Source organism: Sturnira hondurensis, unplaced genomic scaffold (genome assembly GCF_014824575.4).
Source record: "Sturnira hondurensis isolate 20B ecotype Veracruz unplaced genomic scaffold, ASM1482457v3 Scaffold0000167, whole genome shotgun sequence".
NCBI classification, from domain to species: domain Eukaryota; kingdom Metazoa; phylum Chordata; class Mammalia; order Chiroptera; family Phyllostomidae; genus Sturnira; species Sturnira hondurensis.
In genome coordinates, this window is record NW_028072798.1 from 3,458,113 (window position 1) to 3,483,425 (window position 25,313).

At 48.9% G+C, this 25,313-nt stretch overlaps 1 protein-coding gene across 3 annotated transcripts in view; it reads left to right on the forward strand.

Annotated features, from left to right (window-relative positions):
* The window catches only part of TIAM2 (TIAM Rac1 associated GEF 2), a 98,274-nt gene that overhangs the window by 51,542 nt on the left and 21,419 nt on the right, over positions 1-25,313 (forward strand). Inside the window, exon 14 of one of the 3 annotated variants that reach the window (XM_037053050.1) lies at positions 11,610-11,713. In XM_037053050.1, coding sequence (XP_036908945.1) covers positions 11,610-11,713 — 104 coding nt within the window. Of the gene's footprint in view, positions 1-11,609; positions 11,714-18,011; positions 18,036-21,752; positions 22,187-25,313 lie in introns of those variants that run through there. The other 2 variants (XM_037053232.1, XM_037053144.1) reach the window with 2 other exon arrangements.

Genomic DNA, 25,313 nt, shown 5'->3' on the forward strand with positions numbered 1-25,313 from the left:
TTGGAAAAGGACATGAAATTGAGAAACGTATTTGGAAAGAGACATGAAACTTTGCATCCTCTGCTAGAGGCCCTGGCAGCTGCCCGTGGAGGGTGGATGCACGCTGGACCCCGCGGGGCAGTTTGCAGAATGCCCTTCCTTCCCGACTCTCCCAGCAGACTTCCTGCGGAATCTGGAATTCCCAGGGAAGCACTCAGAAGCTTCTAAACAGAAGGACATGCTGTTCTCAACTCTTCTCCACCTACCTTCCCAACACTGGTTATTTCCTCCTGAAGCACCATTTGTGAATCTAGTTCTGCCTTTCATGTTTTAGTTGACACATGGCCACATTGCAGTCCTGTGAGGTTTGGGCATCTCTGCCTGTTAGTGCCAACAAAATGGCTGTGTACTGAATTTCCTCAGTGTAACTTTATAGAAAAATAATTGAGGAAGAAAAAGGGGATGACAGTGTTGATGAGAAGCCTGGGTTTCGTGAGCTTGTGAACCTGTGTCCTCAGAATGCCAGTCACCAGGTGAGCCCGGCCAGCAAGCCTGTCACCCTGTGTTGATGGCCTTTGATCTTCAGGAGGCCAACGTGCATCCCCTGGAGAGCGAGGAACAGAAGATTAAGACACGTATCGGGTGTGTTTAAAAGACGAGGCGCAAGTGGAAATCGTACAATTTGCTGAGATCTCTGGGAATAGAAGTCTTCACGGAAGCTCCCAACTGAATTTTCATACCTCTCTGTTAGGACTGTGTCGCAAAAGAAGTGAGGGCGGCTTGCATGTCACCTTGNGTGCCAACAAAATGGCTGTGTACTGAATTTCCTCAGTGTAACTTTATAGAAAAATAATTGAGGAAGAAAAAGGGGATGACAGTGTTGATGAGAAGCCTGGGTTTCGTGAGCTTGTGAACCTGTGTCCTCAGAATGCCAGTCACCAGGTGAGCCCGGCCAGCAAGCCTGTCACCCTGTGTTGATGGCCTTTGATCTTCAGGAGGCCAACGTGCGTCCCCTGGAGAGCGAGGAACAGAAGATTAAGACACGTATCGGATGTGTTTAAAAGACGAGGTACAAGTGGAAATTGTACAATTTGCTGAGATCTCTGGAAATAGAAGTCTTCACGGAAGCTACCAACTGAATTTTCATACCTCTCTGTTAGGACTCTATTGCAAAAGAAGTGAGGGCGGCTTGCATGTCACCTTGGAGTGATTGTGGGCTCTTCCTCTTTTGAACTCAAAATATTTTGTTTTGTGCACCTGATATGGAAGGTAAGACTTATTGCCTTGCAACAGCACGGTGTGTGTTTGTCATAATTTATCTACTAGGTTGAAAACCCCTTGGAAAACAGGGTCTTTGAGGAATGCAAAGATGTATAGGACATGGCAGCTAACACAATTCTTAGTAATAGAGGCATTTCACTCAAATATCTAGCAAACGGAAGGAAAGTTGTTAGAAGTCACGACTCAAAGTTAAGGTGGTGGTCTGAGAAGGGTCCTGGGGATTGAAAAGAATCCTTGGAGCTTCCAGGTCCCTTTTTATAGCTCTGGTTGTAAGGGACTTGTGTGGAGACTGGCACATGTGCGTAGGGGACTCTGGGCTGGCCCCTGACTCTCCTTGGCTGAGAACCGTCCCACCCAGCTCCAGTCTGGCCGGTGCCCCAAGTGAACACCAGCCGGGCTCACGCCCCTTCTTTGTGTTGCTCTGCCGCTCTCATTGGCTGACTGACCAGTGCCTGTGGCACAGGGGTATTTTGGCCGACAGATCCAAACCGCAACTGAAAGAGGGCGGTAGTTTCTGTGTCACTGGTGTAGGCTGATGCTGATTGGGATGTGTGTCAGGGTTCGTTTGAGAGAGGCACTGTGAATGAATGAACGCCTGTGGGTCTGGGGGAAGGGGATCCTGGATTCAGGCTCTGGGCCTCGTGCTTGACCTTGGGTAGGTTTCTCAAACTCCTATTTCCTTAACTCTTAAAACAAAGGATTAGACAAAACAGTTTAGCATTTTTACTTCCTCTCTCTCAAGTTCAGTTATTTAATATAATTAAAGCAACAATTTAGTTGTGGAATTCCATACGGCTCTAGGAATGTGCATTTCTTAACAGAAGTTTGTGGGGAAAAAAGTAAAGGATCGAGCTTTCTGTTTTGTAACAAATCGCATTACCTCTTTAAATAGAAGCAGGTCCTGACCGCCCTAGAGAAGAGTCAGTTAGGGCTTCGTAATAATAGCAGGCTGTCCAGAACAGAAAGATCCCTGAGAACCGTGAACACATTAATTAGCCCTTACGTCCTCCTGATGGAGCAGAGCTGTTATTACCACTTGACTGTTCCCAGCTGGGTAAATCAAGGCACAGAGACACATTAAGTTGCTAGTAACTTGGACAAGGTCATGGGGAATGTGGGCAGGGCCAGAACCACACCATCTTGTTTCTCCCTGCGCACAGGGGAAAATGTCTGGATTTTAACCACTTCTTTTTTTCCTTCTAAGGATTTCTCTACTAACACACCTGGAGGAAAATCCAGTGATAATGTTCCTTGCAGTGAAGCAGATTTAGGTGTAACCAACTTGGTGATGGCTCTCATCCGGGTTCTTATCTGGGGCCCGGGGTGGGGGGGCGGTGGTTGGGGACTACCTTGCAATCATCCCGGGCTTTCTCCTGTGGATTCAGTGTCTTCATTCAGGTGTCTCATTTGATAATTCACATGGATTTTTCATTAACCTTGCAGTAGTGGGAGCAGATATTTTGTCATTGATTCTTTGGAAACATATACAGTTCAGTGATTTTTAGTACATTCACAGAGTTGTGTAAACATCACCACTATCTAATTCCAGAACATTTTTACCACCTCAAAAAGAAACCCCATACATATTAGGAGTCACCCAGAATCCCCACAATCCTCCAGCACCTGACATCCACTGACCTACCAGCTGCTGCTGTGAATTGGCCCGATCTGGATATTTTATATGTGCAAATGGAATCATCTAACATAGCCTTTTGTGTCTGGCTTCCTTCATTTAGTTTAATGTTTTCTAGGTTCACCAGTGTGGTAGCATGAATCAGTACTTCGTTATTCCCCTTTATGGCCAAATAATATTTTATTTTACCTCCTTTTAACCCCACAGGACCATAGCCCTTGCTGAAAGGAGGTGTCATGCTGGTTTCCCTTTCCTGTAGCACAGAAATCTTATGCGTACTTTTTAAAAAGATTTCTTCTCAGGGTTTTTGAATAGAATCACAACTAAGCAGTTTGTAAGGATTTTGAACTTAAATTGTACTTTATTAAAGTTCTTTAAGTGTCTTGAACACAGGAATAGCTATTATAGGCCCCTGAGTGTAATTAGGTGTGGCATCTGGGTGGTCCCTCTGGCTGTGGTGGGAGTCAGTGGTTGCTAGACCAAAACCTTCACTGAAGATTCCTTTTACCATTGACCTTGTATTTTTCTTTAGATACCCTGATAATGTGCAGTGGGAGGCCCTTTGTCTTCTGTCTGGGGACCAAACTCTTGCCTGGGTCACAGGCTTATCCCCTGTGACCCCTTATCCCCTTATCCACTCGTTTCCCTTCCCCCTCTTCCAGGACGGCCTTCCCTCCACTAGGTTGCAAGGACAGGGAGGTGGCCTGCAGCACTTTCCTACCCTGAAAATACCTGCCATGTTCCTGTCCCTAGAAGCATCCTTTCAGACCCTGAGGGTGTTTATCACAAGATAATTGAATCAAATCACAGCAGCCTGCGATCGTGAAGCATTTACTGCTGGTATTTACACCTCTCTGGTTATCTCTGGAGAGACTGCATTGTCTAGAACATCCCCAATTGGCCATGACCTCAGGTTAAGTGGAAATAGAAGATGTATGAAGTTGACATTTTTCAGGAATGGTGTTTGCTATGGTAGAATTTACTTCTCTGCAAGCTTTAACCATGACATTCAAAACACTATCTTGAATTCCCTTGACACAAGAATAATAACAATAAAGAAATGAAGGTTAATTTTTATATAGGAAACCACAGAATAGTAATGGTGGTCTCTTGGTGAATGGTACAGTTTGGACTTGACAAGCCTTTGAATGTGGTCAACGCAAAGTTATTTTTTTCTCTTGTCCATCCATTTCTATTATTTCCTTTCACTGGCTTTATTTTCATTTTGTCTCACTGACTGGTGAAGGCTGCTATTTGCCTGGATGACAGAGCACAGCAAATGTGCCTCATGGCAGACGTCACCACCACTGTGTTTTCTGTAAAAGCCTGAGAAAAACTCAGGGCAATCAGAATGAACAATGATCATTGTTGCACAAAGCTAGCAAATTTTAAATTTTGGAGATTTTAACCTCTTCTGTGCACGCTGGCTCCACACTCAAAACGCGTGTGACACCACAGGAAACATGCTGTGAGCACTAGTGCAGGATTTCATGGTGCTGAAGCTGGGAGAACAAAACAGTCCTGATTTTCCATTTACAAAATGCTGAGTCCTTACACGGGCAGCTTTGATGTATGAACATCTGTACCTTTGCTAACAACTGCATTCAATTTTTTAAAACAAATAACAAGAAGGAATTGAATTAGATAATTTCTAACTTTTCAGATTTAAAATTCATTGATTCTTTATAAGCAGTTCATGTATGGAACTACATAGTGGGAATTCTGAGAAAATGAACAGATAAATTGAATAAATCCAGTAGGTTAAGAACATGATGTAGGCAGATATACAACTATTCAGTGCCAAATATGTACAACTTTTTAAAGATTATATTTATTTACTTTTAGAGAGGGGAAGGGAGGGAGAACCAGAGGGAGAGAAACATCAATGTGTGGTTGCCTCTCACATGGTACCCAATGGGGACCTGGCCCGCAGCCCAGGCCTGTGCCCTGACGGAGACTCAAACCGGTGACCCTTTTGGTTCTCAGCCTGCGCTCAATCCACTGAGCCACATCAGCCAGGGCTAAAGATATACAGTTCTAGAGCTACAAATGATTATTAGATTTTTTTCCTCTCCATAGGACATTTCTGTAGTTTTCACCTTGGGGGATGGGGGCCTAAGGGTTAATGATTTTATCGACTAAAGCATTTCTGAGCCTGGATGCCAGTCCCAGTTAGGTTCGCTGCACTGTGTATCTGAACACTCTCTTCTTACTTGCTCTAGTGAGCAAATTTCATCTTCTTCCACAGGTGAAGGAGCTCGTGTTCACTTTGCACTTGCTCTGGGCTGTGTCCTTTTTGGTGCATTTTGTATCCCTCCGATGTCACTGACCCTGACCGAGGGAAAGTTGAGGTTTCAGCTGCAGACAGAAGCAGAGATGGCTCCTGGCAGCAGGGACACTGCCTACCAGGGATATTTTGGGTGTTCATGAGTCTGTTTTTGGTTTTCATAATGAATTGGGGGGAAGTGGCATTTAGCGGTTGGGGACCTGGTTATGGGATGTCCCGCTGGCTCAAGCGAATCCCTCCTACTGCAGAATTGTTCTGCTGGATGTTCGTGTAGGTGAAAAACATGTATGTAATTACTTGAGCCAAAAACAGTCTGTTATAAGAGTAAACACAAATGATCTCCCCCCACCCCCCGCAGCTATGGGCTACTTAGAATCTTCTAGGAAGGCCACAACCCAGTACGTCTAGAAAGCTTTCTTCTTCGCTTTGTCCAGAACTTTGTCAAGAATTTGTGTCTTTTTGGAAAACCACGGTACTGGTGACAACACCCCCACATGCATTCAAACCTCCACCGAGACCCGCTGTAGTCGCTCTGTGGTCAGCCTGAGGCATTGAACCTGTCCTCTGTGGTCAGCCTGAGGCATTGAACCTGTCCTCTGTGGTCAGCCTGAGACATTGAACCTGTCCTCTGAGGTGCGAGCATTGCAGGGCTTCCCACAGCTTCTGGAGTGGTTGTCGTGCCCATGCATTTCCATACTGAAACACGTTTCTTCAAACTACAGATAATTTTTCACTTATTTTTCTTTTTGTGTTGCTATTAATGCTTTCTGTGAAATTACGCATGGCAGTAGACCACATTAGGAGTGGATTTTATTTCAGGATAGTAAAAGCATATATTGCCAGAGACAGGCTTTGGGTCTGAGAGCACCGAGGACCCGTGTGCTACAAGGCATGCTTTGCAGCACACAAAGGCATTGTTTAAAAAAAGTTTCCATCCTCATTGTCTGTCTTTTTTGACTTCAAGTGAGCCGTCAGCCCACAAATTAAAGCCGACTTTTTCCTGATGCTCTGACTACCACCATTAATTTATTTTTAAAAAAGTCTTACTGCACCTCATAGGGGAAAGCAAATGCTCTCTCCTTTTGCCTTCCTGCGTTGGGCCTCCGGATTGATGTTATCTTGAGATTTTTAGCTCGGTTCCTCCTACCGCTGCTGTTTATGAGACCACGACGGGCTTTCTCAGACTTGGGCAGCAGTTCCAGACGCCTCTTTTCTAGGAACCAGTTGTCTGTGCTCGCCAGGTCGGTCCCGCCCAGGCAGACCCCCCTCACCCACCCTCTGGCGACCCAGCTGCCTGCTGCCTGCAGGCTCTGCTGGCCGACACCTGGCTGCCGTTCGGGTCCTGGGAGGAACTCGCTGCCTCTTCTTTTGCTGCCTGGTTGAGTGAAGCTGGATGCGCCAAACGTTGCGACTGCCTGTTGAGCAAGTGAAAGACTTNAGTCTTACTGCACCTCATAGGGGAAAGCAAATGCTCTCTCCTTTTGCCTTCCTGCGTTGGGCCTCCGGATTGATGTTATCTTGAGATTTTTAGCTCGGTTCCTCCTACCGCTGCTGTTTATGAGACCACGACGGGCTTTCTCAGACTTGGGCAGCAGTTCCAGACGCCTCTTTTCTAGGAACCAGTTGTCTGTGCTCGCCAGGTCGGTCCCGCCCAGGCAGACCCCCCTCACCCACCCTCTGGCGACCCAGCTGCCTGCTGCCTGCAGGCTCTGCTGGCCGACACCTGGCTGCCGTTTGGGTCCTGGGAGGAACTCGCTGCCTCTTCTCTTGCTGCCTCTTCTCTTGCTGCCTCTTCTCTTGCTGCCTCTTCTCTTGCTGCCTCTTCTCTTGCTGCCTCTTCTCTTGCTGCCTAGTTGAGTGAAGCTGGATGCGCCAAACGTTGCGACTGCCTGTTGAGCAAGTGAAAGACTTTGAGTCATAAGTAGCGGGCCTGAGACCGGCCAGGAGACCACGGCACGCCTGAGCCTTCCCACAGGCTCTCCAGGGCCTCCTACTTCCATAGAATCCCCCTCATACACGGCACAGTCGCACCTCCATGGCCCGGTGCTTCATATGGTGTGGGGTGGGGTGGGGTGAGCAGCAAAGCCCACACTCCCGAATGCTAACCAGGAGAGGCTGGACTTGGGAGTGACATGGGTGTAAACCCTGAATTCACATTACGAGCTGTGTGGGCAAGGTGGCCTTAACGTCAGCCTTTCCTGATGTTCCTGTTTTTAAGTTGAAACCCAGGATGTTACTTGAGCACAGGTTTTGCCCTTTACCTGTGGAGGGTTTGGGGTTGCAGCCTGCTCGGCTGTGAGTGATGTGCGTGGGGTCTGTGCTGACGCCAGAACACGGAGGCGCTGCGGTGGTGGGTGTCTCCTCCCTGCACCCACGTGCCGCCCGAAGCTGTCTTCAGCAGCTGGTGGTGTGTGGCAGTGCAGGGAGGCAGTCCCCAGCCCTGACAGCCTGCCGCGGTGTCCTCGTGCTCCAAAAACTGGCTTTGAGTTAGAGGAGAGAGCGGTCTGGGCCTGTCTGCACGGGTGGCACCTGATGTCGGACGGGGCTGGTGGGTGCGGGATGCTCAGCACCCATCCGAGGGGAGAATAAATAACAGAGGGAGTCGGTCCACATGGGGAACTGAGCAGAAGCTCTTGTTGGCCACAGGAGGTGTCCCGTGTCCAGATTGCTGGACGGCACCCCAAACTGATCGTTTCCCCAAGAATGAGATGAGAAAGACAAGAGGGTGTGTTTACTAGATGGACATAGGTGTCTTTACTTGGTCTTGTAGTTCTTTGTTGTTTTTTTTTTTGCATTATTTACAGTCAGATCAGCTAAAGACTCCTGAAGCTGGCCTGGACATTGGTGGTGGGGCGTGATGGGCACAGGGTGGGTAGGAAGCACATGCTCATCACGGCCTGATGTCTAGAGTGCCCTGACGCACGTCCCAGGGAACACGTCTGCCCAGGACGCTCTCCCAAGGTGGGAAGCCAGTGTTCTGGCTGGAGGCAGGGGAGGATATATTCACTCCTATCAGCAGCTGGCGCTCAGGATGTGGGCGGAGCATCGGGGGACTATACATAGGACAGGATGTCAGCATCCGTTCTTTACCAGCCCACACTTTTAAAAGATGCTTTGCTATTCTCCTGGGACCTCCTGGGTGTTCATCTCTCCTCCAGAAAGGATAGTGGGGACACACTCCCTTTCATGGGGACCCAGGGCCTGGTGAAGTTTGAGGCTCCAGAACTGGGGTCCATGGCTGTGGTCAGTGTCAGGCTCGGCTTGTCCTGTGCTTTGTCATCAGAGCATTGCTATGGGGAGGGGTGGGTAAGGGAGGCGGTCCCCAGAGGGGCTGTGTGTGTCCAGAGCCCCCTTGGTCTCTGTGGACTGGGGCACTGGGGCGGCTGAGAACGCCCGGTGTGGGGGGGCTGGGGAACGAACCGCCCAGCACTGCCTCCTGTCCTCGGATCCCTGGGGCCACCAGCCTCCGGGGCGTTGGTTCCTGTGACCCAGCCCGTCCGAGCCAGTGCCTCTGAGAGGACCTCAGTTGCACCCAGGGGCCCCCCACGGCCCCCTGAGTCACAGCGAGGCCTTTCCTCACAGGGTGGGCAGGGTGTTGACAGGAAGGGCGTCCAGGTAAACATTTGCCTTTGGAAGACGTAAACAGTGGTTTGGGGAATGTTCAGCATTTGGATTCCGGAGTCTTGGGAATCTGTGGAATAGATGACTCAGAATTCACATGACCCTGGCCTTTGACTCACCGTGGTGTTTGTCTGGGTGTCCATCTGGCTCGTCTAGTCTCCCGAACTCTGATGCCCGCACCATCTCAGGCCTCAGGGGGACTCAGGTCTCCTTCGGCTTTGCAACAAGATAACTTAGCACCTACCTGGAGCGTAGCAGGTGCTGGAGTGTACCATGAATCCACAGTCCACGCAGGTCACGTGTCCTGTACCTGGTATACTCTATGGAAATACAGGGGCTTTTAACATACAAAGCACAGGCAGCAGCTACGAAAGTGTGATTCTGTCTTGGCCGCGACGTACATTGCATGTATGGCTCCAGTGACATTGCTCTTCCTTGATTTCCTCACACTTCTCTGAGGTTACTCCTTTGTGGGGAGAGAGGTGCCTCCCCTGGGAAGCCACACACTGTGCAGGGTGATTCCAGGGTCCCTTTCGTGGGTCGTTCTCTGCATTCTCCCTGGGGGCACCATCCATCCCGTGGCTTCCCTGCCAGGTGTACTGTGAAGACTCCAAGTCCACATGCCTGTGGGCCACACACTCAGATTGCCAGAGCTAAGTGTGACTCCCACCCTTTGCCATTCCCCATCTACCCTGTCACCGAAGGCAGACGATACTGCTCTTCTCTGTATCTCCTTGTATGAAATGGGTGGCAAAGAGGAGACCCGTGACACCCACCCACTGAGATGCTCTGCATTCGCTTTACTTCCTCGTGGTTACTCTAGTCTGTTCGTTTGTGCCCTTACACCTTGTGCCTGCAGTGTTCCTGTGTTTTGTTGTCCTGCCAGGGTCCCCCCCATCTGTTCCTCCATCCCGGGGCCCCCTCCCTCCCTCCCTGCCCCCTCCTCCTGCGGCTGCAGCCACACTCAGCAAGTCCCCAGGTATGCCTGTACTTCCTACCATTTGCCTTCACTCAGCTGCCTCCATTCAAGGAATTTCCTGTCCCCACTGCAAGCCCTGCCTGGTCACCTTCAGCTTTAGTGACAAATAAATCCCCCTCATATGTAAAGACTTGGGTCAAGCGTCTTCTTTGCTACGAAGGCTCTTCGGGCCCTGGGGAGCATTGACCTCCTTCCTGGGGGTCCCTGTGTGTGGACTCCTCTCACCTCATCTCTGACTCTGTTGTACTGGTGCGTCCGCCTCTCCCTCCCTCACCAGTCGGCTCCCTCGGACTGGATGCTCACTTTGAGAGTGGGACTGTGTCCCATTCATCTTCACATCCCCCGCACCTCACGCAGTGCCGGGAACACAGCCGGTTCTCAGTCGGTGCCTGGCAAAGGGATGGCTGGAGGGGTGCGTGTGTGCTGAATGCACCAGCAGTGCCGGCTGTTGTCTTTGGTGAATCCTCTCGTTTGGTGTCCCTTCAACAAAGATGCACACAGAAGCCTTAGGAGCATGAGGGAGGGTGTGTGGTTAGGGTCTCATCTTGCTTTCCATATGGTTTGTCTGCTGGAGAGGGACTGCCTCTGTGGTGTGGGGGTCAGGGCCTGGCAGCGGTGAGTCCAGTATCCCCACCTGTCACTGCTCCCCGAAATTTCCCCAGGATGGCTCATGCTTTTGCAGTCAGCACTGCCTTACCAGGCTAACTTACTTGACAACCAGCAACAAGGAAGTATAAAGTGGACTCCCTGGTTCTCTTCTGGGTGAGGTTAGGGTGTGGGAAGAAGCAAAAGGAAGGGGAAAATTGGAGCTCCAGAATTCTGCAGACCATTAAGATGTTTTCTTTAAGTGCCCCCTGGTCTTAAAAGCAAGAGCCTGTGTAAGGATTGGTGATATCAGCATGGATTCCATCAACCTCCTGGGGTCCCCATAGCCTCTAGAGGTCTCCCAGAGGCCGTTGTCCTTGCTCCCACCAAGTGAAGAGTTTGTCAGTGTCTCTCCGTGTGTTTTCAGCCTAGACCAACAGGTATGAACTTGACGACTTCCTGTTGTAGCTGACTGGGATCCCAAACCACCCAGTTTCACCTAGTTGAGGGGAAAGCCTACTAAATACAAGAGTCAGAATGAAAACCCATGCTATATTTTGATAGAGGATTGCTTTTCCATCCTTCTTGAACTTCTTTCCAGTTTTGGAAAGAATTGTTGAGATGGCAGGTACTTGGAGGTTGGAAATCCACACGCTCTACTTATCTTTTATATTATTCCTTAAACTTTACTCTGAAAGTTAGCAAAGTTTACTGATCCTCTTGGGACTTTCAATTTCAGGTGAGATAGTGTCGATGCCAGAAAAAGAAGAATTATACTTGCAAATGAGCAAGGTGTGGGATGTAATAAGACTCTATGATATTACCTCGTTTTTCCGAGACATCACTGGTGATTTTGCCCTCACTTAGCCAAAAACTGGAAGTGCCAGCCATGGTCACTGCTGTTTGATTCTTGGTCCAAATAAATTATATGAGATCGGAGGTTAGTGAAGTACAGTTTGCACACAAATAATAAGACTGACGAGGCATTGAAGCCTTTGTTTGGATTGGTCATTGGTCTCCTTTGACCAAGACAAGCAGATGTTGCTTCTTCAATGAGCCAGATCTGTTTCAGACTAGCTATGTTCATATTGGAACTTCGGTGTCATTAAGGACCGCTGTGGTCTGCCTTCTAGGTGGGTAGTTGCTTTTTTGTTCCTTCCTTCTGTCTCTGAGCCTTTCAGCCAGCCATTACTATTCTCCACAGATGGCCAAACTCACCGATGTTTTTGTCACTTTTTCTACAGATTTCAGCAATGTCCCTGACATCACAACTGGCCTGAAACGGAGTCAGACTGATGGCACACTGGACCAGGTGTCCCACAGGGAGAAAATGGAGCAGACGTTCAGGGTAAGGTGCTGTCCCACGTCTCGGACAAGGACCCGGCAGGCAAGCATTGATTCCCTCCTTCCCCTGGGATGGGGGAAATAGATGGAGTTTCCCTCTTTCTAGATCCAGCAGCTGTTCCCAACATTTTTTCTGTAAAGACAATCATCTCTTTATTTATTTGAAATGAAGTACTAATAGGGACCCTTGGCTGTAGCCAGGCTTCCCCCTGACTTCTGGGGGCCACCAGAGAGCCCCAAGCATGACCGTCCCTATGTTAGGGTGGTTTTGACCTGAAAATGGAAGCTCAGGTATTCTGAAAGCCATGTTCAATGACTATTATATTCCTTTCCTACATTTCTGGGGGTTTTTTGGCCAAAGATAAATTATTTTTGGAATGTTGTCATTTTGTTGTGCTAAAATGTATGAAGTCTAAAATTTGTGGTCTTAACCATTTCCGAGTGTTCGCTGCATTGATGTTAGGTGCATTCAAAACACTGGGCAACGGTTACCACTGTCCATTTCCTGCACTTTTTTGTCGTGATGAACAGAAACTTTATACCCATTGGACAGTAACTCTGCACTCACCCCAGTTCCCTGGTTACTTCTGTTATATTTCTGTCTCATGTGCCTATTCTAGGTACCTCTTATAAGTGGAACCATACAATATTTGTCCATTCATTTCTGGATTATTTGAGTTGGCATAATATTTCCAAGGCTCATCCCTGCGGTGCTATGTCAGAATGCCACTCATTTTTATGGCTGAGTAATATTCCACGGTATGGTTATATCTCATTTGTTTATCTGTTCATCCGTTGGTGGATGTCTGGGTTGTTTCCACCCTTTGGCTATTGTGAGTAATGCTTTTGTGAACACTGGCATACAAATATCTGTTTGAACCTTGTTCTCAGACCTTGTGCATGTGCTTCTAGGGATGGAGTTGCTAGGTCATAGGGTAGTTCTGTGGTCAGCTTTTTAAGGACTGACCCAACAGTTTTCCATGGGCTGACACCACCTTACGTCCCACTGGTGATGTGCGAGAATCCAGGTTGTCTGCATCCCCCCAACACGTGCTCTAGCCCACTGTTCCTACCTTGTCACCTGTGCCTAGGGATCCTTTCAGAAGTGACCTGATTGACACGGTTGATTTTAATGCACAGTCTGGTATTAACTGATTTTGAGATTGTCATTGTATTCCATTTCTTGCTTTTGTCTTAAAAAATAAGAATGGAGGAAATGTAAGCAATGGCAGCTACTTAAATAAAATTTACAGCAGCACCATACCCCAGTTGGGTTTTTGACTTGTACTCCCAGGCGCTAGTCCCTTGGTGAGTGGCCATGTGGCACAGCCTTTGGGGACTGGTGACATTCACGGTAGGGGTGGATCAGGTCAGAGCCTGCCAGCTTCAGGGTGGATTCTGGCAGCTGCTGGCCCCTGGACGTCTCTCTGCTCAGCCGTTCCCTCTCTTGTCCCCTGTATGCTGCCCCCTTTCCCTGTCCACCTCCAAGAAGTCCCTTCTCTTTCCAGTTCCTCAAACCAAGCAAATACTCCACTGCCTGCACCGGCCTGGTTATGCCCCCAGGAGGCAGTTTCTTTCCTAAACTGAAATCATCAGTATTTGTAGTCTTACTACTCCGCTCTATCTCTGGTAAGTCATTTACTTGTTTGGAAACCCAGCGTTATAGCTTGTATTCATCACTTTTTGTTTTGTTTTGAAGTAATAGGTGCTAGAGCATCAGACCAATGCACTTTGACTGTTTTGTCTTAAATTTTTTATCAAAAGCAAACACGTCTGAAACACTCAAGAAGCTGGTCTGTCTTTTTAAAGTAAGTGGGCCTGTGGGCACAGCACAGTGGAGCAATTTTGGGAAATCACTTAATGCCATTAGGGATAACAATGTCCTCTGTGTTATAATTGGTTTGAGTTACACATTAAAGTTCTTAAGAAAAAAATGTAATTCTTTTCCAAATTTTATTTTAAGATTCAGTAAAATAAGTATGCAAGAAACTACCATGTTAAGGCCATATCCAACTCTTATTTAACAATATCTATCAGCCCTGGCTGGTGTGGCTCAGTGGATTGAGTGTGGGCCTGTGAACCAGAGGGTCACCAATTTGATTCCCAGTCAGGGCACATGCCTGAGTTGCAGGCCAGTTCCCAGGAGGGGACACACAAGAGGCAACCACACATTGATGTTTCTCTCCTTCTTCTTTTCCTTCCCTTCCCCCTCTCTAAAAATAAATACATCTTTAAAAAAATACCTATCATAATGAAACATTTACAAAAGGAACACTGGATTGTTAGTTAGAAATTTAAAAGATGAGTAAAATTAGTTCAGCTTGAAATTGGGGCTGTCTGAGCTTTAATTTTCATTCTTAAAATGATTAAAGGAGAAAATAAGTAAATACCAAAGAACATATTAAAAAACAGCAAAAGGGCTCTGGCCAGGTGAGTCAGTTGCTTAGTGTCATCCCATTTACCAAAAGGTTGTGGGTGTGATGCCCCTGCAGGGCGCATACCTGGGCTGCGTGTTCTGTCCTCTCTTGGGGAGCCGACGGGAGGCAACCAAACGAGGCTTCTCCCTCACAGCCATGACTGACTCTCTCTCCTCCTGCCTTCCTCTCTCTCAGATCAATGAATATATCCTCAGGTGAGAATGTAAAAAATTTTTTAAATAGTGGAAGATAACCTTAGCATGTTAAGCATTTGCTATCAGATTCCTCTCAAGGCTAAAGTAGCTATCTTACCTTTTTCCAGTTTGAAGATCTCTATTTATACTAATAGATTTCTGTACATTGAAAAAACCCTAACAATATGCCTAGCAGTTCCTCAGTTCACACTTTCTTTGTTCCTTAGGGAAAAAAGGGTCTGTGACCATTGTAAGTATGAATTGTGATGGATAATAGTGCAAAGGAAATTGTGAATTGAAGAATTAATAACTTTGTGCTCTGTACCATCATCTTCATCTTCATCATCCCAAACACACCAGGTTATAGGTAAAAGCAGTCCTTTCCTGTTTTCCTAATGGTGATTTGGGGGTTTATCCCGCGGGGCCAGTGAGTGCTGGGTGTGGCTCTTTCGGGGTCCCCCCGGTACTGTCTCATGATACCCACAGGAGGTGGTCACCTGAGAGAAAACATCTGCCTCTGTTTCCCGGGCTTCCCACTCTGGCCCATCAGGCCTGCTGCTTAGGGGTCATTAACTTCTTTTCCCATTTGAACCTGGGCGGTCTGGGGTATTTTACTAATGATATTCTAGACTTTAGAATAAGGATCTGATTTTCAATTTCCCTTCCAAATCAGATGCAGCCTGGCTTGATGAATCGCAGCTGTAAGTGGGGATTTTGCCAGCCCCACAATTTCTGCAAATGGTTCATAATTGATTGCCTTCTTTCTCTTCGAGGGTGCCTATTACTGTCACGGCTCTTTGTGCACCCTGTCAACCTCTCCTGTGTGAGGGAGGCTGTTTTTTTTCCTGGTATTGTTAGCAATTAGCCTGCACTATGGTTTGGAGTTTGAAAGGAATAAATAATTTCTTTTTGGGTGAGGGGTTGGAAGAGTTTCTGGTTTGTCCTGAAAACTTGAGGTGTGTTCAGCAGTCTCCGCAGAAAGGCTGCTTGCATTTCCTTTTCTGCTCTCTGAGCCAGCTGTGAAGATGTGGCCCCTAGTGGTTCTGTCATCTCCGCCTGTGCCCTCACCTGGTGCCCTCCCAGAGCCAGCAGGCTCACAGCATGGGGGAGAGGTCCAGAGAAAGGGGGTGAGCCTTCCGCACCCCGGGTGCTGCCTGGGAGGGAGAGCTTGGTGGCGCTAAGGCTGTCCTTGGGAGTGTGCCTTGGAAGAACATTTGGGGTTTTTTCATTGCCTGGGGATGAGAGTGAGAGAACACATCTTACTCATTTCCTAGCAGCCGAGGGTAGAGGCAGTCGCTCCTCCCTTGAGGGAGCAGGTCTCTGAAGTTCTCTTCCTCACGCTCAGCACGTAAGTACCCGAGGATGCTCCTCCTGACCCCGACGTAAGGCATGCTTGCATGGCTTTCTTTTCTCTCTCTTGAAAGTTGACTGTTTTGCAGCTGAGAAGATAATGTCTTTCTTTCCTGGCATCGATCCTTAAGCACTCTTGATGGCTAAGGACGAGAGGGTTTCTTTTGGTTACTGGTTATTCTGTGGCCTGGCCAACTTTTCCTTTCTCCGTCCATGGATACGGAGGTCTTTCAGGTGGTCTCTGAGATCGCTTTGTGCTTTTGGAATAGAAAGATACCAGAAGGCTCTCAGGAAATTTCAAATACTGACTCTGTTGACAATGTATGAAATCATTCCTCTCTCTAGAGACCGCAAATAATTTGATGCTTTGTGACATTTCCTTGGAGTGCAGCACATACTTGCGCTGGGCTTCAAGCTGTAAAGAAAATGCGCAAAAGTGAAATGATTTTCCACAAGGTAAGCGGCATTGTTATTTAGGTATGTCCGATTAGATACTTTTCAGCTTCGTGGAAGAATTTTATGTAATTAATCAGCGTGGCTTTGGCAGCGATTATTTTGGTCGTCTGTGGGCGTTGTGTTGCTAGTGCAGACGGCGCAGGCAGGCAGCCTGGAGGTGTGCAGCACGGCCGCTCTGTGTTGTGCTCTTTGCCGTTTAACCACGTTTGGGATGGGTTTTGTCCTATTTATCCTTCCCAGGTAGAACGAAGGGATGTGCACCAATGGTTCTGTTTCAGTGCAAAGCACAAACGTAGCTTGCATCTCCTACTGAACACCGGCTCGCCCACGTAGCTTAACCTTTGGAGTTTTTCCACGTGAACTGCTTGGTAGTTAAGAAGCTAAAGGGGAAGAAAAAGATTATTGGGCAGTTTTTCCCCAGTAGTCTCAAATTATACATTCTTTCTTACCTTTCTTTGAGATGCCTGCATTCTTTCTATGTCTGTTTGGCTTTAAGATGCCTTTTTTGTGAAGATAAAGTGGCTTTATAAGTAGCAACCTTTCTCACTGCTATTCAGTAGGTTAATATCATTGTAATATAAAAAACCTACTTATTTTCAGTTGTATGGTATCTGACATGATCCCTCTGTGGATGAACAGAGAAAGCCTCTTCCAAGCAGACCCCTGACCCTGGAGACTGACTTGGGACCTGAGGTCCCCCAGGCATCAGACAGCTGTTTCCCGCAGTGCTCTGACGGCAGGCAGCCTGGTCTCGTCCTTACTGGTACTGTGGGCAGCACTCCCGCCCCGATGGCTGGAAACCTGAATCTGTATTCCAGGCCACCAGGCTTTCCCACTGGGTGACCCGGGACCAGGTCCCCAACCTTTCTAAGCCGCCGCGTCTTCATCTGTAAGTGAAAATAACAATCCTCCGGAGTGTTCAGAGGGTCGGGGAGGACCAGAAGCACACATAAGAGGTTGTAGGCTAAAAGTACTCAATCCGTGTGTGTCTCATAGAGACAGGTGTGTCTGAAAGCCCTGCCCTCTGCTCGCCGAGGTCATGACCTAACCCCTCAGCTGCCTCCTGGAGGTGGGTGTCGGTGGTCAGGTCCTGCTGAGCGGTCGTGTGAAATACTGTGTGAGATCAGCAAGGGGGTCCTTTTAGCTATTTATCTGCTCAAAGACAGAGCCTGCCACCTTTTAGCTGGTTTTCCTTGTGCCGTGCGTCATGAATTGGTGAATGGGTGACCTTTGGTAAAGGGTCACTTCCAGGGACTAAGGAGAAACAGCGTGTGTGAGATGGGCACCCGCCTTCAGCAGGAGTGCGCTGTGCAGGCCAAGCTGCTCAGGGGGACACTGCCAGGTCTTGCGGGTGTTTCGCTTTTGGAAGAGAGGTGTCACATCAGGGGCCAGGCAGGTGCCCAGGACACAGGCTGAGTCAAAGCCAAGCTGAGTTTTCCACCAGCTCTCAGGTGCATTGTTTTCCTTTTCTAACACCACAGTTCCCTTTGGAGGGACTGGGCCAGTCTGTGGCCTCGTTTAAAGGGACCGAGCTTAGTGTTGCTTGCTGTCTGGAAGGCCATTTGGTCTCTTTGAGGTTAGTCAGATATTTGTTAATTTCCCCTTTTCAGAGCTTCAGGATATTAGCCCCTCCTATTCCTGGCTGGTCTGGCCTAGATCATTAGGGCTGATGTGCCGGGAGATGCCAGCTCTTTACTGGGTGTGGCAGCAAGGGACATCACTGCAGTGAAGCGCACAGAGTCCTGTGCTCTCTGTTGGCAAGCATCACTTACACGTAGTGTTCAGCAGGGTGGAGGCATTGCCCAGAGAGCCAGTGAGAAGGAAGAGAGAAGCAAGTCCAGGTGCAGGGTGTGGGGAGGGCCAGTCGTGAGCGGTGAGCTGGGAGCGCGGGGACACCGAGAACTTGGAGGTTAGTACTTGGAGCTGTGGCCGCAGGCCAAGAGGTTTGGGGAGGGAAAGCTTGTCCCGCTGAAGGGGAACAGACAGTGGAATCCACAAGAAGGCAGCGGGCAGGAGTCTTAGGGGATCTTTCCACTTCCTCTGAGCCCGGTCAACGTGGCTGCAGGGCAGGGTCCTCAGGGCTGAAGTGAGGCCAAGGGCGTCCCTGGACAGAAGCAAAGGGAGGAGTGGAAGGCAGGCTATGGCCTCTGGTGGAGCTATTGGCCAAGTGGGGCCCAGGCACACTGACACTGTCAACAGCTGGGGAGTCCACACCTTTGTCAGGGCGGCTCTTAGGGCTCCCACACTGGAGGGAGACCGGGCTGGGCTGTGGGGACCACAGGAGGCTGTGATGTTGCTGTGGTTGTGGCACAGGCTTGCGTTGCTCTGTGCCACTATAGAATACGTGTGTGTGTAGGCAGCCGTGGCTGCAAACTGGTCTGCAAGGCGCCCTATAAGGTCTCAGCTCTGGGAGGCCTGGGGCCTCCAAGCCTCTCCCCGAATCTGTGACCTGGGGATGCCTCTCTCCTGACTCACATGTGAGGCTGGAAGGATTGAGGAGGTCAAAGAATCCCTTTTTCCTGTTTCTCCTGGGTAACAGGCCTTCCTGTTCACAGGGCTGGGTCCCTCTGGCCCCTGCTTCCCTCCTTCCTCTTCCACCGGTCAGTGCTCTCTTCCATGCTCTCCTCTGGTCCCTGCTTTCTCCTGCACTGCCTCCAGGTGTTCCCTTTCCTGTTTTACTGGGGGGGGGGAGAAAAAGTGCTATCGAGAGTCATCCTTGGAATCACAAAATGAAGAAGAAAAAGGAGGAAGTCATGCGGAGGCAGCAGCGGACTCCCCTGAATTACCTGTGGGCTGGGCTGGGGGTAAGAGGTATGGGGGAGCAGAGGGCTCTGAAATTAACTAGCGGGGGTGTGGAGGTGGGAGAAGAAGCCCCAGTGTTGATGAACAATGACAGCCCGTTCTTCACTCTGCTGCGACCATGACTAACAGCAGAGTGACTGGGACACTCCCCGGAGCTGAGGCCACACAAAGGTTTGACCTTGACTGACCTGAGATGCTTATGCACATGCCCAGTCTCAAGCTCAGGACTTACTTCCCCCATTTATTTTGGTGCAGGCCTCTCCTCTCTGGCCGTCTCCTTTGAAGCAGCAGAGGCTGTGATTTTGCTCCTGTCCTATCTGAGATGAGACTTCAGGGGGTGTATGTTTGCAGACAAGGGGCTGAGGTCAAAGAGGAGCCATCCAGCTACCCGCAAGTTGGGGCGGGGGGGGGGGCCCGGCATCTCCAGCCTGTGCTCCCTGAAATCTCACCTTTCCTTCGGCACTTGGCAGAGCGGTCAGGGCGGAGCTGGGCAGCATGTGTCCCAAGTTCGGTGCTGCCTAAGGAGTGAGCCTCATGCCTTTGGATAGGGCCGTGGGGGAGAGGTCCTAGCATTCCTCCATCTCATCCCCACCCTCTGTAGCAGTCAGCCCTCCACTTCTCTGCCTTTCTGGGCTTCCTGGGTTGGAGATACAGAGTTATGGAGACCTCAGAATAATTGTGCATCTTCAGGGAGAAGCAAGCAGTGAGTCCGAGTCTCTCAGGCCAAACCCAGACCCAGAAATCCTCTGCATAGTCCCAGGGGAAGCCGTCCGGACGAAGGGTGGTCTCAGAGGAAGAAGACACGGGTTTTGCCCTAAGTCTCACACTGAAATCCCTTCGGCCCTGGCAAGTTAGTGGGCTTCTGCGCCTGTGCAGCTGAGGGGCGGGTGTGCCGGTGTAGGGGCCGCTCCTGGCTCCGACTCTTCTCCTGACCTGTCTTTCTGCCTCATTCCTGACAGGGTTTGGCTCGACATAGCCTTTTCTCCTCGTGAATATGCATGGAGAGCTGCTTAGAAGGAAACTGAATTTTAGAAGAACCTAATTAGATATAGTATTGGTCATTTATTGTCCTTTAGATGGTTACTGAAGTCAAAACCTCTAAAGTTTATGGAGGTTTTAAGGTGATGGTAAGCAAAGATGAGGATGGTTAGATACTTCCCGGTCTTTTACTCTCTGACCTTTTTCGTGAAATTATTTAGAGTGACACCACTGAGAATCCCATGCAGGCTGTGGTGACCCTCAGAAAACTGCTCCCGTTCATACATGGAAAGTGGTCTACAACCCCAGGATTTCACTAATGTTCGGGTGTTTATCCGCGGAGAGAGAGTTCTGACTCCTTAGGAGTCTAGGAACGCGTGGTCGGTAGTTCTGACTTCAGGTAAACACCTGGGTAGTCCGGCCCCTGTCTTGGCTCAGTGGTGTTGACACTGCAGCACGAATTATCAGGCGCCTGCAATGGGAAAAGCACTGCGTTTGTTTAGTGAAGTGGCCTTTTGGCCTTTGTTTTTCTATCCAGCCTAATTGCTTGGGTGGGTTTGGCCATTGATGCTTTATTTATTTATTTTTTTAATGTGCTAAGAGACACTGAGGAACATTAAGTAAATAATAATCCCACCTTAAGTGGCAAATAAATACTAGGCCGAGACCAGAAGAGACAGTATGAATGGTGGTGGCGAGACATCCTGGATTGTTGGACGCCAATTGCAACCTTATGTGCTGGTGGTTGAGCGTTTTAAAAAGTTTTATTTTCTGTAATTAGTGGAAAAAGTGATTCTGGGCGGAGGGAACATGAATTTCCGCTTTGATTGCAAAGCAAAACATTGTAGAACATCTTTGGTAAGATGAACAGCGGTCTGATGACTATGGGGGTGGTTTGTACGCTCAGTGAAGGGCGTGATTTGTGTTTGCCTTCAGAGAGCACTGGCAGACAAACTTCACCTTGGCCACTGTGACCTTAGCCAAGTGAACTAAGCCTTTGCCAGCTGCTCACTGGTTTTGAAGGAGTGATAGCCACAGTTACAGTCTGGGTTTGGTTGGCCACTATTTGGGTGCCGTGACCCGTTCCCACCTTGTCTTTAATATTTTATCAGGAATGGGGGTGGGTGTCATAATCCGCTGTTCGTTCATTCATTCATTCAAATCTCCTTCACTGAGGCACTCTCGTTGTTCGCACTGTCAAGAGGTCTGAAATAGTCATGTGGGTGCCTTCTTTAAATAGTTTGTGTAGTTAGAGATTGTAGTGAAATGAAAACTGGATACCCGATGTATTTCTGTCTCAGTGGTTGGTGTTTTTTTTTTTTTTTTTTTAATGCCTTTCATTACTCAGAGCGGATCCTCACCTTTTAATCAAGTCCCAGCCCCACAGTCTGGCTGCTTTGACTTTAAAAAAAAAAACTTCCGAGAAGTTCTGCGTCATATTGCAATTTCCTCTCTAGTCCTTGCTCTGAGCAAACTTGTGTGCCACTCTGTGTTTGGGGCCAGGCGGCCGAGGGAGGCTGGGCTGTGGAGAAACTGCCCAGGAGCATCACCCAGGCACATGTATGGTGCCTTCATCATCTCACAGACCAGCTTCGGATTGCTGAGTAGAGACTGGATTATTTTGTAAATCAGTCTCCCGCTGTTCTTGATATCAGCATGAAGAACAGGGCAACAAAAAGTGTATTTGTCCCTAATGTGGGAGACAGGAGAAAACTGAAGGTACATGCTGAACGCTTGTTCCCCTCCCCCATTTAGGCTTTCTCTTCTTTTTGTTTTTCCGCTGTTGTTGCCTCCTCCACCTCCTCCCTTTGTTTGTTCGTTCAGCTTCCAGCATGCCCCTCCTCCCTGCTTTACCTTGCTGCACACGCGGACTCTTTGCTGCCACCTGAATTCTCCTGTACTCACAGAAGACGGATGTCAGATGAGGAAGCTCTTAGATGTGCAATTGCTTTAAGTTCTGGCCTGGGCTTTGTGCAGGCTGGGCGTTTGGGTGCCAACTGCTTAGAAACCACAAGTGTTTCATAACGTTGAGTCGTCTTCCCACCTCCCAAACTGCTTTGTGCTGGCATTGGAATGCTCTGGAAGCCATTCCCTTCAGCCACAGAGAATAATCAGACGAGCGGACTGGCCCAGCCACATCCACCCAGTGACTCCAGAGGGCAGGACGGAGCAGCCTGTGCACTGCCCGCCTCTCTGTCGCCCAGTGAGGTCTTGAATACAGTGGTTTTATAAATGAGTCTCTAAGAGAGAGAAAACGGGTTATGGAGCCAGCGATCTCAGGTGAGGTTTAAAAACAACTTTCTATGTCTAATGCCTTAAAAAAGTTCCAGCGGACATCCTGCCATGGTCCTGTTGTCCCTAGTGTCTTCTGGGTCTGCTTGTCTGTGCCCTGCTCCTTGCTCAGCCACTGCGCTTGCCACCAGGGAAGCGTGGCTTCCACCACTTGGTATTTATTCATCGGCATTTTTTAGAAGTCTGATAAAAATTGCCAGACCACATATTGAAAAGAAGTCCTGTCCTGGTTTAAATTTGATTATTTTATTTCTATTCTTTATCCAAGCGTTAGGTTTTAGATTGGTTGGTGAGGAAGCCTCAGACAAATGTGCATGTAGAAGACAGGCATTATTGCAGATGAGATGACTATTCTGAGACCATGTCAATAAGAAAAAACGCTGAGGGCTCTCACAGGCTTGATCGTCACATGGCTTAAACACCCCAACAAAAACTGAGACCACAAACAGACAGGCGTGCAGGCTGTCACCGTACTTGCTCAAGGCCAGTGGCACCGGGCCCTTTGCATGCCTGATTCTCAGTGTTTTGCATTGGTATGATTTTTTTTTTCTCTGCAAGGCTACATTTTTTTTGAAACTAGACTCTAAGCATGATTTTCAGCTGAACTTTAGAACGGAAAGTCTAGTCCTTTTTAAGCATGAGGGGAGGTGGCTGGTTTCGGGCAAATCAGCACGGGGACCTCGTCCTTACCCCTGTGTTGCTGTTGGTAAGCGGCCGTGGGGCATCCTTGGTTCCTGACACCCCACGGGCCAGCAGTCAGTAGAGGTCAGCGTAGTGGTTAAGTGAGTCACAGAGGCGACAGGCTACAGCGGGGGCCAGGCAGCCGGGTGGGCTTGCTGCGCGTCGTGCTGGTCCTGCAGAAGCGGCAGCGAGAGACTGTACATGGTGCAGTTTCAGTGCTCAGAAAAGTCCCCGAAGAATTCATAACTTACGTGCATCAAATTCCGTCAGGGCGACTCTTGGTTCCCTGCAGTGCCCCGAATTGGAGTGCTCGCTCCTGTCTACCGGTGCCAGGTAGGGAAATGGCTCCGTTTATTCTAGAGGAAGTTACAGGGAAAGGCAAGGAGAAAAGCAGGCAAATCCTGCTTCGTGTCTCCTTCCTCCTGGCTGAGTGTGGCTGTCCCCTGGGGTCGACTCTGATGGCCCCCAGTCAGGCCGGTGCCTAACGACACACTTGCAGGTTATGTTTAGAGAGTGGGATATAGAAGAGAGCTGACCCAAGACACCCAAGTCACATGATCAGGGGCCTGGAAGAGCTTCCTGAGCTTCTTACCGGCTGCTCTCGAGCTGGGTCCTTGGTCTGCCGCTGGAACCAGGTGTCGCCCTACTTTTGTTTTTCTAGGTTGGGGAACTAGGCGCCCACCTGGGTTACCACTAGAAAGAAAATACACTTCTTAGGAAGCCAGAGGGAAGGGAAGAGCAGGCAGCAGGGGCACAGTCCGGGCGTAGGTGTCCGGGAGTAGGGGCCAGGGCATAGGGGCCCCAGCGTAGGGGTCCGGCAGAGATGCCCTGGTCACAGTTGGACGGACGCAGCCTGCACCGGTGTTATACCCAGTGAGTGGCATCTCCCCTTCAGGGTTGCTGTGTCATCCCCAGTGTCCTGTTTACAGTGCACCCTGGACCTGCCCAGAAACTCGGCTAACAGAGGTCCTTCAGGGCTCTAGTCTGTCAAGAATTTGATTAGAATTGGTGTTCTTGACACATTTTCTCTTCAAATAAAGTGACAAAGACAGGGAAATAATCTCCACTCAGTACATTCTCAGACCGTGTTAATACTTACAGATCTTTCCTGCAGATGCAGCTCGGGGATAGGTTATCAGTTACCAAGAGGAAAATCACAGACAAGGCTCCCGAGTGGAAATGTCATGTTTCAGGAAATGGGCAGTAAATGTGGGAACCAACCAGAATGACAGTGTTAAATCAAGACACTAAAGGGGGAGTTATTGTAAACACACAAGTTTAAATGAACTTAAGTGACTGTCCGAACAAGAGTCGGCCAGAGAAAAATGGAAGGAAGAGAGTAAAAACATAGCCAAGACCTGAGATAAATACCTGTGGATGGAAAGGGGACGGAGGGCAGTGTTGATACGTGAAAGTCATACTTACGCATATTTTCCCCCAAAAAGTGCATAGAAAGACACGGGTTTAGAGACGTCTTTAACCAGATAAGCATATTTAGAATGAGCGCTAAATGATATAAGGTAATCACAGGAAGGCTTTAAATATAGGTCTTCATGCCCACGTCACAGGAAGAGCAAACTGAATCCTCCCAAGCATCCAAAAGCAACACAGGGGAAAAACTGTTAAGAGAATTTGAGTTGTTTTCTGGAACTGAGCTGGGGAGTGCGCAGGTGTTTTGGTTTGGGTTTTGGCACAGTTGAAAGCATGCAACTTAAAAGGGCTGCTATCTTAAGTGGATTGAGATGTCATTTGTAGTCTCTAGAAAAAGATATGAAAGTCATCTTTAAATTTATACTTTAATTTACTCCCTGAAAATGTTCAGAATAAAGTTGTATGGATTGGCTTGAGGTTTAATTCGGACTTAATTTCAAAACAATCTTTCCCCCCCCCCCCCCCCGGGCCCATCTCTTTCTATCAGAGGTTGGCAAACTTCCTGTCAAAGAGTAAGCATTTCAGGCGCCGGCGGCCGCCCAGCTCTGCACTTCAGGGTGGAGGCAGCATGGACTGCAGGCCAAGGACGAGCATGGCCCAGTGCTGCTAAAACTTGACCTGCCGCAGCCGGTGGCAGCCTGGCTGTGGCCCGAGGGTCCTAGTCTGCTGACCCTGCTCTCAGGACCCACCCTTAACGCACCTGTTTGCTTCAGGTGGGGTTGTTAGAGTCTCTTTTATTCCGGTGGTGGCATGTCTTTGCATTCAGAAGTCAGGGAAAGGCTGGCCCACGCCCACCTTGCTTGATGAGCAGATCTAACGATACCTAACACGTAAGCCTTACCTTTTTTTTTTCCGGGTGAGTGATGGGACAGAGAAAAGGCAGCACCTGGCACAGGTATGTTAGGATGAGCTGTGTTGTGTAAATTCCACAAATATGACATTGAAACACCTATTATTCTATGTGAAAGAGACACCTGGATATGTAGAACGCTGTCCTAGCCCT